This window comes from Xenopus tropicalis, chromosome 4 (assembly GCF_000004195.4).
Source record: "Xenopus tropicalis strain Nigerian chromosome 4, UCB_Xtro_10.0, whole genome shotgun sequence".
In the NCBI taxonomy this organism is placed as follows: domain Eukaryota; kingdom Metazoa; phylum Chordata; class Amphibia; order Anura; family Pipidae; genus Xenopus; species Xenopus tropicalis.
The window spans coordinates 54,403,550-54,416,275 of NC_030680.2; the positions used below are offsets into that span (position 1 = coordinate 54,403,550).

At 36.0% G+C, this 12,726-nt stretch overlaps 1 protein-coding gene across 3 annotated transcripts in view; it reads right to left on the reverse strand.

Annotated features, from left to right (window-relative positions):
• wwox (WW domain containing oxidoreductase) overlaps positions 1-12,726 on the reverse strand; it is a 571,090-nt gene that overhangs the window by 524,037 nt on the left and 34,327 nt on the right. For all 3 annotated transcript variants that reach the window (XM_018093498.2, XM_031900777.1, XM_002935058.5), the window contains one exon: positions 5,870-5,976. In XM_018093498.2, the coding sequence (XP_017948987.1) occupies positions 5,870-5,976 (107 nt within the window). The remainder of the gene's footprint in view (positions 1-5,869; positions 5,977-12,726) is intronic.

The window sequence follows — 12,726 nt, forward strand, 5'->3', positions numbered from 1 at the left end:
GAGAGTAGATAAACCATAAGTTTAAATAAAATAATTTTACCTTCCCTATACTTGTATTTGCTGTTTCCTGGCCTTCTTTCCCCCTTGCCTGGGGCAAGGTGCAAATTTTTAATTGAAAAATATTATGCCAGGTCAAAATTAAATACAAAATAAATAAATAAAATTTGAATTTAGAATGGAAAATGCTAAAAATTATGTATTTCAAATCCCTTAATTCCTATTAAAGAATGTACGATTATACCGGTCACAAGTGTGTACAAATAACAATGCTCTGTTTTTCATTAAGCCTTAAAGTCAATTAAGTTGTGTATTGAAACGATCATTTCTACTTTACAAAGTATTGATATTTTCCCTTGGCTGCTTGAGGGCTTTTCCACTACTCAAGATGAGATTTATGTTAGACAATATCTTTGTGATTAAAACAAATCACAGCTTTACAATTCTAATTTCCTCTTTTCGGGGCATAAAATATCAAACAGCTGAAGATTGCTACTTAACCTGGTCATGCATGAGGCATTTTTAAAAAATATAGCAGGTACAGAGAATGGCCTAATTACCTCTGGCTTAACACCTACACAGGGCAATAGAGAAAGGAGGCTACAACACGTCTATGTTGGTTTGGACCCATATTCTAAAGAAATATATTAAGTCAAATTAATTTAATAAGTTAAGTCAAGAACAGTTGGCCTAATGCAGCCTGTGGGCCTTACTTCTGACAACATTCTGCACACGTATCATCTCTTTCCAACTTTCAAATGGGGATCACTAACCTCAGTAGCCAAACAATATTTTTCTGTAAGGCTACAATTTTCTTGTCATGGTTACCTTCTATAAAATTCCTATTTAGTTCCTCTTCTATTAACCTTACAGTCAGTCATTCAAGCCACTGTCTGGTTGCAAGGGTAAATAAGAACCTAGCAATAGGTAGTTACTGAAGTAACAAACAAGGGGGTTACTGAACAATACGGGAAATAATCTAAAAACCACAAAAAAAAAAAAAAAATTAACAACAACTGCAAATTGTCCCAGACTATAACTGCCTACATCATACTAAAAGGTAATTGAAAAGTGAACCACCCCTTTAATAATAAAGAAAATGGGGGATGGGTGTACTGTACAACAAATTCATTTTGCCATCATAACAAGCAATTACATGTTTTCTAATGCAAAACAGCATAACAACTTTGGCTATTTATTATGAGGTTATATTAATGATTACAAAAAGCTCTTCCTTTAATCTTTGGGTTTTCTGTGAAAAAATGGTGCTAAAACAACAAAATTAGAATTAAAAAAAAATATTACACTTCAAAGTATCGTGTATGCAAAAGAAGGATCTTTGTAGAAAAGCTAGAGACAATATATGTCCCAAATGATATAATACTATATATATATATTGATAATCAGTCTGATAATGCCCTATTCACCTCTTCATAGTTAACTTCATTATTGTAAGAGAAACTATGGGCAAGATTTATCAGATATTGAAGTGGGGGATCCTGCACAGTTTTCTGAGAGAATACTGTTCAGAGAATATGAATTGACATGCTTATCAGAGAAGATACCTTTGTCATTTTGTCAAAACTACCAAGGTAATCCTTACACCTAGATTCAAATTTCATGCTAGAAGGTAGGATTTGAAAAATTATGTTCCTCTGTGAAACAAATCCTTCTGGCATGAAAATAAGCAACTGAATCCAAAAATATACCATGTAATAACATAAAATTTACCAATCCTTAATACATTGGCTCCAATGCCTTTCTAAAATTCAGTTTATTGATAGTTCATAGTCAAATAAGAAAGAACTCGTGAAATGCATTGCACAAAATAGTATACTTACTATTTTTACACATATATTACATTCACATCATGTTTTTGTATGAGTTTATTGCTTTAATTGCCTGATTCATACACAGAGCCACTGTGGATCCTCTCACCTATCCACTCAACTTAGATACATACAGAGGTAGTGACAGTTATACTTAATGGTCCTAGATCCTCATATCTTCCATGTAGTATAAGAAAACCTACTGTAGTTGTATCCATTTCCCCAACTGCTGGGTTTTGAGCTGTTCTGTTCTACACAGTGTCCCTCTGATTATACCGTGAAACCCATGAAGCCATGGTGGAATAATGATTACAGCTCCTTATACAGCACAAGGACAAGATCACCACATACCTCCTGCATTTACAATAAACAAATAGCCACAAACTAAAGTATAATAAAAATATAAAGCAATTTAGAAGGTTACTCTAAATTTCACCATGTTAGTAGGTGCTTACCTATCAAACACACTGAGCAAGTACATTGCCTCTGGGAGAGGACAGATCAAGAATAGAAAAATAAGAAGTATTTGTAGGCATCAATGCTTGCCCTGTCCACCTTATTAGCAGTTACACTATATTTTCTTATTGTGGGGCAGATGTACTTTGTTTGCCATAACAATAAATATGCAAATTATATTGCAAAGTTGGTTACCTTTAAAGTAGCATTGCCATTGTTGCACAGTTACAATTTTTCCAGAATGGTGAATGTTAGCTTATCATTTTTTTGACTGACTCTACTGCTGCTAAGGTTTTTTATGATTACCAATAAATAAAGATATAATGAGAGCAATCAAACTTACCCAGATGTTGGGTTTTTTTAGCAACAGCCCTGAATCCATATTTTTTACATAAAGTATAATGTAAATTTCAGGCATCCTGTAATTAATCAACTAATTCTCTCCTGGCTATACAGAGCAAGTAATCAAAGTTCAGTAATAACTTATTCTTTCTGCTCCAGCACCTGCATTTCATTTGTTTATTTTCTCAGACTCATAAATCTGAAGCACTGTCAAAGTGCCATAATATTAGTGCAATAATCAAAGTTAATTAGCCCCTCTCAATAAACAACAACAAAGTCATTACAAAGATACAGCAAAAGCCTTTCTTCTGTTTGTCAATGAGCACATGCCATTTTTTTTTGTCCCAAAATCTTTAGAGATGGCAAGTGGTGAAGTTATGCAGAGCTTTTAAGCAACGAAAGCCACAAGGCAATCTGCTACCACTTATAGCCGGAGATCTGCAAAAATGTGTTTGTGATACGACAGCCACCTGGTGCCTTCAAGGGACTCTATACATTCTGCCTTGGCACACACTGACTAACACTTTCTCTGCTGGAAGGAAAGCCATTCAATACAGTAAACATCTAAAATCTCTTGTCTATTCAAGTAAACCCAACCAAAGGATATCAAATTCCTTTTCCTGCAAGATGTAGGTAAAGAAACTGGCATCATTCAAAAAAGTTAATGTGCGCAAGGTGAATAAATATCAATGGGTGTAGTTTTAATTTGCCTACAGTGCAGACATCACAAGGGATTTACAATGAAATTCACAGTATGTATTTATTTGCAGCATGCTTAATATTCTGACCTATTATATGAAGGTGAAAAGTTATGCTAAACCCTTGTATTAACTTCCCAGATGAGGCGGATTATTTACATTATTTAATAGTCTCAGTTTCTGTTGGTGTCCACCACCTTCCCCTCACAATGGTAAAAGAAGAGAGAAAAAAACACTCCATAGAAGTAAAATCGCCTATTCTATTAGCCTTGTGCTAGATACCCCTGCCCACCGGTAGCGGATCTCTTACTGGAGGGACTGACTTGTCAGTATGCATACCTATGCCTTTGAGTGAATTAAGCTTTAAAAATAAAGGCACAGAATGAGACAACTGAACTCACTGCACTTTTGAGACTAATTTGTAAAAGAAGAAGGAAAGGTAAAAACTAAGTAAGCTTTATCAGAAAGGTCTATGTAAATATAGCCATAAGCACTCACAGAAATGCTGCACTTCAATCAAAAGAAACACAGGATGCCTTGTCTCCATTTTTGTAAACATGTTGTTTGGGTGTCTGACTTCCTCTCTCGGAAACATCCTTAATTCCTGTGGCCAGAGTCTGCGCAGCTCTCTCCTCTCTCCCTTCTCCTGCTACCCCCTCCCCTAAGAATGCTAAGAACTCCCCCCCCCACCCATAGTAATGTGTGATCTCAGCTCTAACAGCTAGAAGTAGGAAGCTATTTAAAATGGTAGCTGCTGTCCTAACCAAACAGAGAAAGCTTCTAGGGCTCTTTACTCTAGGTATGGCAATGCTTTCTGAAGAATAAATATAGTGTTCTAGGTGGCACTAATGTGGCAAATCTATTGGCAATAAAATGCCAAAATGTCTTTCCTTCTCCTTTAAGGTGAAAATACAGTACAGCATTTTACAATACTTTTCCAGATTAAAACACAAATTTCTGATGACAGAATCTTGTAAACCTAATTAAGAGTCCATAAGTTACTTATAGGAGAAGGAAAGGTAAACTTTATCAGAAATGTCTATGTAAATACAGCCATAAGCACTCACAGAAAAACTGCACTGAGTCCTCTATGAAAAGAAACACATGATTTCTTGTCTTCCTTTGTGTATACATGTTCTTCGGTATCAGACTTCCTCTCACAGGGCGGGAGACTGCGCAGCTCTCTCCCTTCTCCTGCGCCCTCTCCCATAAGAATTCATAAAAAATCACTCCCCCTCCCATCCGAATGTTTGCTCTGAGCTACCAACAGCTAGAGCTGCAGCAGGAAGCTATGGGAGACCAAGCTAAAATGGTAGCTGCTATCTTAAACAAACGGAAGGAGCTTCTAGGGTTTTTTACTCAGGTATGGTAAAACTTTCCGTAGCATCATAGGTGGCACTAGTGTGGCTAATCTATTAGCAGTAAAATGCCAAAATGACTTTTCAACTATTTAAACATGAAAAATAGTTTACACTTTTCAATCCTTTTACTTTGGCAATAAAGTGCAGAATTGTTTAGAATAAGTGAACTATGTACAGACTTTTTTAATATCAATTGGTAAATAAGCAACAAATTATAATTATGATTACCGTGTTGCTAAACTGGCTTGGTTAAATATCTAATGGAGCTAAAATGAAGCCATCCTCTCAGTCTTATTATATATTGCTGCAAAACCTAAAAGTGATTATTGTCATCACTGAATAGTGTCTTTTTTTTTTGAGTACTGATTTAAAGGATGAAATTTTTTTTTATTGTATTTTTTCAAGTCATGCATATATAGTGAAGTGCACCCAGACCTCTTTTCTCATACCTAATAAAACCAACAGATAACTGGAGACTGTCCACTAAACCTTTCAGTTTCAGCCTTCTTCTTGATCCTCCTGCATACTGTACTTGTTTAGTGTCAGTAAAGAGAGCCAAAAGAGAACCCAGAATTGTAGAATCTAACATATCAGAATGTTAGTATTTTTACGCCAGTGCCATGGATCCCCCTTTTGTGGCAGGAAAAGGTTTGGGCATAAGGTTCAAACTCACAACTGAAGTGTATCCGCTGACATACAGGTATATGATATAGCTAAAATGATGCCATTCTTATTAGTCATTTAGGTTACCTATCCCAAGCCAAAGTTGACAGGAACATTTGAGGAGAACAAAACATAAAAGTTCTCGAGAACAAAGCAGAATCTGTCGATAGGAGAAACTTTAGAAAATAAAGTGATTATATAGAAATACTTAGTAATGCCAAGTACAAACTGACAATAGTAATTAAAGAAAGGGGTTAATGCGAATTCATTGTTGAGAATGGGATATCATTAACTCCACTAGGATCAGCTAGATTACAGACTCCACTAGCAAAGACCATGTCGAGAGCTCAAATGCACAATGGTCACTGTCTCCAAAGCACTCAAGAATAAGCCAACTCCTACCCCAAGGCAAATGTTAATGTACTAATTTGTATTAAATAAAAAAGAGACTTCACTAGCTAAAAATCCAGGCAATGGAAAGCTTTTCTTATGATTAAACAATTACAAAATGTTGCAGACTTACCCACTCTTCCAAAATTTTATGCTTGGCTTCATTTCCCTTTTGCAAATTTCTGCAAGCCAGAATGACAAGTGTACCATGTAGGGCCAATGATCTTGCGGTTTCAAATCCTGACAACACAGAAGTTTAAGAAATCATTAATTTTAATAAAGAAACAAATGTAGGATACAGAAAAAATCTACTGCACATTCAACTGAGCAACAGTGTCTTAAAACTGACATAATGGTTAGTTCTTTCTAGATCAAAACTTTACAAACTTTCCTGGAACCAGTTATTATTTAGAATGTTATTGGCGACCTTCAGTAAAAAAAAAAAAATAATATGTTCTTTGTGATAAACACTATAAAAGGCCTGTTCCTAATTTGTTCACTTCATGACTAAACTTGACAACATTTGAAATCTGTGCAGCAAACTGGCAAATCAGCTTTAATGCTGTTAAGTGCAAGGTTATGTACTTTGAGAGAAATAACAAATTCAAGTTATACACTAAGGGGCATATTTATTATGCTGTGTAAAAAACGGCGAGAAAATTCGTCACACATCGCCAGGCTTCGCCGCGTAAAAACGGCGTAAAATCGGCGTAATTGTTTTACGCGTTTTTTCTTCCACCGGAACTTATGGAAAATAATGGCGTAATATCCAGCGTAATATCAGATGGCGATCTAACTCCGTTTTTTCGGCGAATTAGTTTTACACAGCATAATAAATACGCCCCTTAATGGTAGTGTGTTGGGAGGATCCTTAATGGAGAAGGATCTGGGGGATTTTTGTAGATAACAAGTTGTCTAATTCCAGGCAGTGCCATTCTTTGGCTACTAATGCAAATAAAGTGCTGTCTTGCATAAAAAGAACATTAACTTGAGGGATGAAAACATTATTTTGTCTCTTTATAGGTCCTTGGTAATTGAGTATGCAGTGCAGTTTTGGGCTCACGTCCTTAAAAAGGATATTAATGAGCCAAAGAGAGTGCAGAGGGGTGCAACAAGACTGGTAAAGGGGATAAATTATAATGGTAAACTGTCGGTTGGGTTATTTTCTCTTGAGATTAGGCTTGTGAGGGGGACATGATTAATCTTTACAAGTACATTAGAGGATATTATAGACAGATAGGGGAGGATCTTTTTTTGACATGCAGACTAATTGGAGTTCTCTATTTACAGAGAGAACCATGAAAACATATGTATAGTAAACCTTTTAATATGAGTAAAAATAACATTCACATTGTACAAACAGCCATTATTGGAAACATCAGAACAAAATTGGTGTAAAATCAGGGAAAGGCCCACTGAAATGCATTATAAATTGATGTAATCAGAAAACAGTGTAAAATGCAGGAAAACTTAAAAATTATTATATGTAAAATTAAGGTTTCACTGTACTGTATATGGAATTAATTACCCTTATGATTAGCTTATAGGTAAGTGATTTCCTTTCTCACACTGGCAAGACTGGCATAACTCAAGTAACATTATATTATCCAAACCTCATATAAGAAAAGATTGATTAATGACCTCAGGAGAATAAGCCAGTAAATAAAACATGGTATTAGAATACTGTATGCATGTATTACAATCACAAAGATTATGCTTTAGATTGTAACAAATGAATGTCGTAACATTAAGAAAAAAATACACTTAGAAATTACATATGTATGCACATTCAGACGGTGCTTAATTGCAAAACATAAAATATTAAAAAGGAATATTACTATATACTGTATATGTAATTAAGATTATTACTAGCAGTATTCATAATAGAAGAATCAACAATTTAATTTTCAATATGTAACAAAATCATCAGTATACAAGGTCTGTATTTCACTTTCTTCAGCTCACTGAAATTCATTTATCTACTAAACTGCTGTTGATTCTTCTATCAATAGCCATAAAATAATTTAATTTTTTTTTCTATCTTTTTCTTTACAACAGAACAGGATGACACATAAGTTTTACATGTAACAGCATCATCTAGTGACCTCACACTAATATTCACACTAATATTCAATAAATAAAAGCCCTCCCCTCTTAATAGTCAGGGGTTGGTGAATGGCCCTTCTGGGTCCCTCCAGCGGGACACTGACCAGCAGGTACATCTGCTTTCAGTTCAGCTGCAGGTATTCCTTCTTTTGGCAAAGCTAGAGGAGTTAGGTCACCTTGCAACCCAGGTTGTCCATTATTACGTTCGGTGTTTGGACAAGCATTGTCCCATAGTCTGCTCTGCAGCTGATCAACATGCCTTCAAATATCATGGCTACCCATATTCTTAACTTTGTAAGTGAGAGGTCCTGTGGCTTCAACAATGACTGCTGGTATCCATTTTGGTCCCAGTGCATAATTTCTTGCATACACATTATTACCTGTTTCAAACATCCTCACTGTTGAGGCCTGTGCACTTTTATGAAACTGATCTTCCTGCTTATTTTGTAAGTCAGAAACCATGTCAGAATGCAACCTGTGCAAACAGGTTTTAAGCTGTCTGTTCATCGAAAGTTCTGTAGGATTGCAGTTAGTGCTAGCGAGGTTTTACCAGTCTATAATTCCAGTAACCATTAATTGAATGAATCCTTTGTAGCCTGAACCTTATGCTCGGCTTGCTCATTTGAAGATGTATGGAATGGTGCTGTTGTAAAATGACGAATAAGGTTACTTTCCATAAATGCTGTAAAGTCTGCTGATATGAACTGTACAATTTCCAACCATTTGTAAAAGGAATCAACTACAAGGAAGAATGTTTGACCTTAAAATGGTCCTGCAAAATCTATATTTAGCCGAGACCATGGGCTCCGATTTACCTCCCATGGATGTACTCCAGCTTTAGCAGGGGTATGGCATGTGGAAACACAACTTTTTACCCATTTTTCAATGCATTCATCTACGTTAGGCCACTGGACATAACTTCTAGCAAAGACTTTCATATTTACAATGCCTGGGTGATCTTCATGTAAGGCAACCTTTGTATGTGGTGTCTCAATTTTTAGACACCCCCTCTATACCCAGTTCAACACGCAAAACTAAAACTAACACTCAAAAATACTGGGCCTGAAGCTGACATGCAAGCAATATCTGATGCCTCTAGAGGGGGACAAAGTAGGGACTCCAGCATGAGGACCTCAGACAAGGCTGGTACTTGAAAATCTGGAGTGTTAACAGTCAAACGGCTTACAGCATCTTCATTACTTCTCTTTTCCCAGGCAGTACTGCAACACATGGAGAAATTATTTCTGCAGTTTGCCCATTATTCTTTAACAATCCCAATAACAGCTTGTGGTCAGTAATGATAGCAAAACTTCTGCCACACAACTACTCATGGAATTTTTTTTCACCTGCCACAATGGCTGAAACTTCCTTGTCAATCTGAGCATAATTGCTCTCTGTGGTATTAAATAGAATGCAATGGGAGCCTCACAACCGACACTAACAGTATGACTCAAAACACCCCCTATTTCATAAGGAGAAGCATCACATATGAGGTTCAGAGGTTTATGCAAATTGTAATGTACTAGCACACTGTCTGATAAAGTTTCTAGGCATCATTGAATCCCTGGTCATGCTGAGTTGACCACTTTCAGGTAGCAATTATGTCCAGTATCTTGGGCAGTAGCTGAGCCTCAGTAGCTTTGTCTTTTAAGAAGATATGGTAGAAATTTAATAGGCCGAGAAATGCTTGCAGGCCCTGTATATTTTTGGGAACTGGAGCTTTTGCATCTCTTAGATGTATCCCTTTTGTAGCACAAAAATAATTTCTTTCTTTCTTAAGTTTTAACCAAAGAGGCCATCTTTAAAATATGATACCACCCCTGGCAGGTTAGAAAGAGGTTATCTGTCAGTTTCTGGAACACACTTGGTGCAATGCAAACTCCAAATTGCAAACAAGTATCTTAAATGCTCCCTTGTGTGCGATAATTGTGTATTGTGCACCACTATTGTGCATCATCCAGAGGCAACTGCTGGCATGCTTGAGCTAAATCAACTTTGGCAAATAACTTTCCTTTTGCTAAGGTGCTGAGAATTTGATTGACACCAGGTATTTGATATTGGTGTTCCTGTAAGGCACTACTGAGGTGGCCTAAGTTGGGTGGGTTAATAAAATTAGCACTTCTTGTTGCACTAAGAGATCAATTGTGGCATCTGTTTTTGGATGGAGAGCAAATAGTACAGGTTGTGACTTCACGCACAACTTTGGGATCTAGCAGGAATGATATTGGTGAACCCTTAAACTGCAAAGGCCTTTGCTAAATACACTGCTAAAGACTTTGATGCCACCTCGCAGAGAGTCTGCTGTAGCATAATTTACGCCAGTTAATTGAATGCCTAGGGGCTAAAACCAATCTACTACTTATAAGCTTGCTCATTGTCCTTTAATGATGATGAGGCATAGTTTCCCTTTGTATTTTCAATTGTGGACTTTAACAAAGCATGCTCTGCAGATTATCAACTTGCAACAAGCCGACTGTCTGTATGTGGCCACAACGCTTTGCGACACAGCATTTTGCAAACCACAGTTTCCATGCAGGTGACCTCCCCACAATTGTGGCACCTTAGGTGGCACTTAGGGAAAAACATGGCTAAACAGCCATCAAGTTGAGAGGAAGGAAAGGATAGACAGACAGATAACAGAGAGATGAATTTCCAGCAGAACAAGATAACATATAACATGTTTACATGTAACAGCTCCATCTAGTGACCTCATAGTAAAATTCAATACATAAGAACTACAATGAAGTTTTTAACATGAACTTTTACCATTTTCTTACTTAACCTAGCCTATGTCTATTATACAGGCTAATGGAAGGAACCCCAAAATTTACCACACTAAAGAGTAGATCATGGAGAATGTGGCAAACATTCCTAAATTGGACATGAAATACACACTGCAACCATACCTTGAATTTTTCATAAAAAATGTGAATGCCATATGTCATGGACATATATCAAAAATCCAATTATATTTCTACTATATTCACAATTCTGTAAAAACACTGTTTAGGTGCTGATGTTGATCATATCTAAAAATGCTTCTTGAGGCTCCAAAAGCTTACTACGTTTATGATATTAAGCTCACACCTTAATTAAGAAACCTGGTTGGGACACCAATAATGTCCATTTTCTCTCTGGATCATTATTACATATACATTTCTTGTATCCACTAACATTTTAGCAGCCCTAGATGTTTGTACCATACGAACCATCAAACAAGTATATTTAAGTACTTAAAGCACGCTCTGGGAGCACAAATGTAAATATATCAGCGACAAAGTGACACTCCCCAATGGCAAGACTTCAATGGGACGATCTTGCCAATGCCTCGACATTATCCATTACTGGTAGGTAAGTGCATGGTACAATGTGCTTCCACTTGGTTTTAACTCCCCAGCAATTTAGAGATGATATATTTATGCTATAATAGTGATTTGTTTTAAATCCTGCAGCACCACTACAAATCAGTAACATATTTGGCAAAAGTGCAAATTCTATAGGCTGCATAAATGATGGCTATGTAAATGATGCCAAACTTCCAGAACTTAATATTATTAGTAAAAGATGTTAATAATTATTACTGTAATTTGGGAAATGGTATATCATATATATATACAGTTGTAAATAGTATGAGAATGATATAATCATAAATAGTACAATCATTAAAATGTTAGGAGAGAATATGCACAAAGAGTGTCTAGCTTGTAGTGCAAAAGTTATGCCTGATTTTGGAGGATCAGGGTAGTGTTTCCTGCCTAGAATTAACATTTTTGCCAAATTTTCCATAAAACAAAGATTTATTTATTCAGTGCTCTACTTAATTTACCAAAATAAGTGCACGTGACACTTTTATTCATTTCACCATCACTACTGAGACAGGTGTATAAAGAAACAGCTCTTCCATGGATCCCTACAGAGAAGTCAAGCAGAAAATTTAGTGTTGAGTTAGCTGGGATAACTGAATAATTCTAAACACACTGAGGGAACTCTAGCTGGTTCTCACAGCTCCTCAAGGGACCAATTCATTGTTGTGTTCTGTACACTACCTCAAATAAAAGCATTCTGAAATTAAGTGTGGTTTGCAAGACTGATGAAGAAACCATATGTTCCCGATTAAACAGTGAAAGACAGAAATTTATAATTATGCAGTTTAATGTACTTAGCAAATATCTGGAATTAGTCTATGTAAATACACTAAAGTGATTTGGAATTATGACAATCTCACACCACAGATTTTTGGCTACATATTTCTGTCATTAAGCTCCAATTACTTTCAGAGCAACATTATCAAACCAAACTGCCAGTTACAAAAATAATAATAATAATAAAAACAGAATACTTGCTGAACAATCAAAAGAGAAATGTAATATGTTAACAATTCTGTATGAATTCCCCATCAGTTTTATGAACTCAAAATGCTTAGTTCGTAGATTAAAAAGAAAAATCTCTGACATTATCAGAAAACAAAGAATAGAGGTTAATTTAAGTGCTGGATAGTCATGATATACTCTGGACTGGCTTAAAATACAAATAGTGGCTGAAAGTGGCAAAAATCTTAATATTTAATAAGATGGCCTAAAACATATAAATGTAGTGTAGCTAGTAGAGTTCATTACCCAAATCTCACTGTATGTCCTACAAAGTAATTGTTTTCATATAAGTCTGTTCATATTAAATGAGCCTTTTTTTAATAAACTGGGGCTTTAAAACCATTGTGTGCCATCAAACAGCTGCCCTAGGGCTTACTTAAAGAACATTTGGAGATAACAAGTAAAGTCTTCAATGTGTAGCCTGAAACTTAGCTGTACAGGCAGCCCTGGTGAGTCCCATTATGTGGACATCAGCCTCCATTCACCTAGTAAATATGTAAATCTCAGACACTGG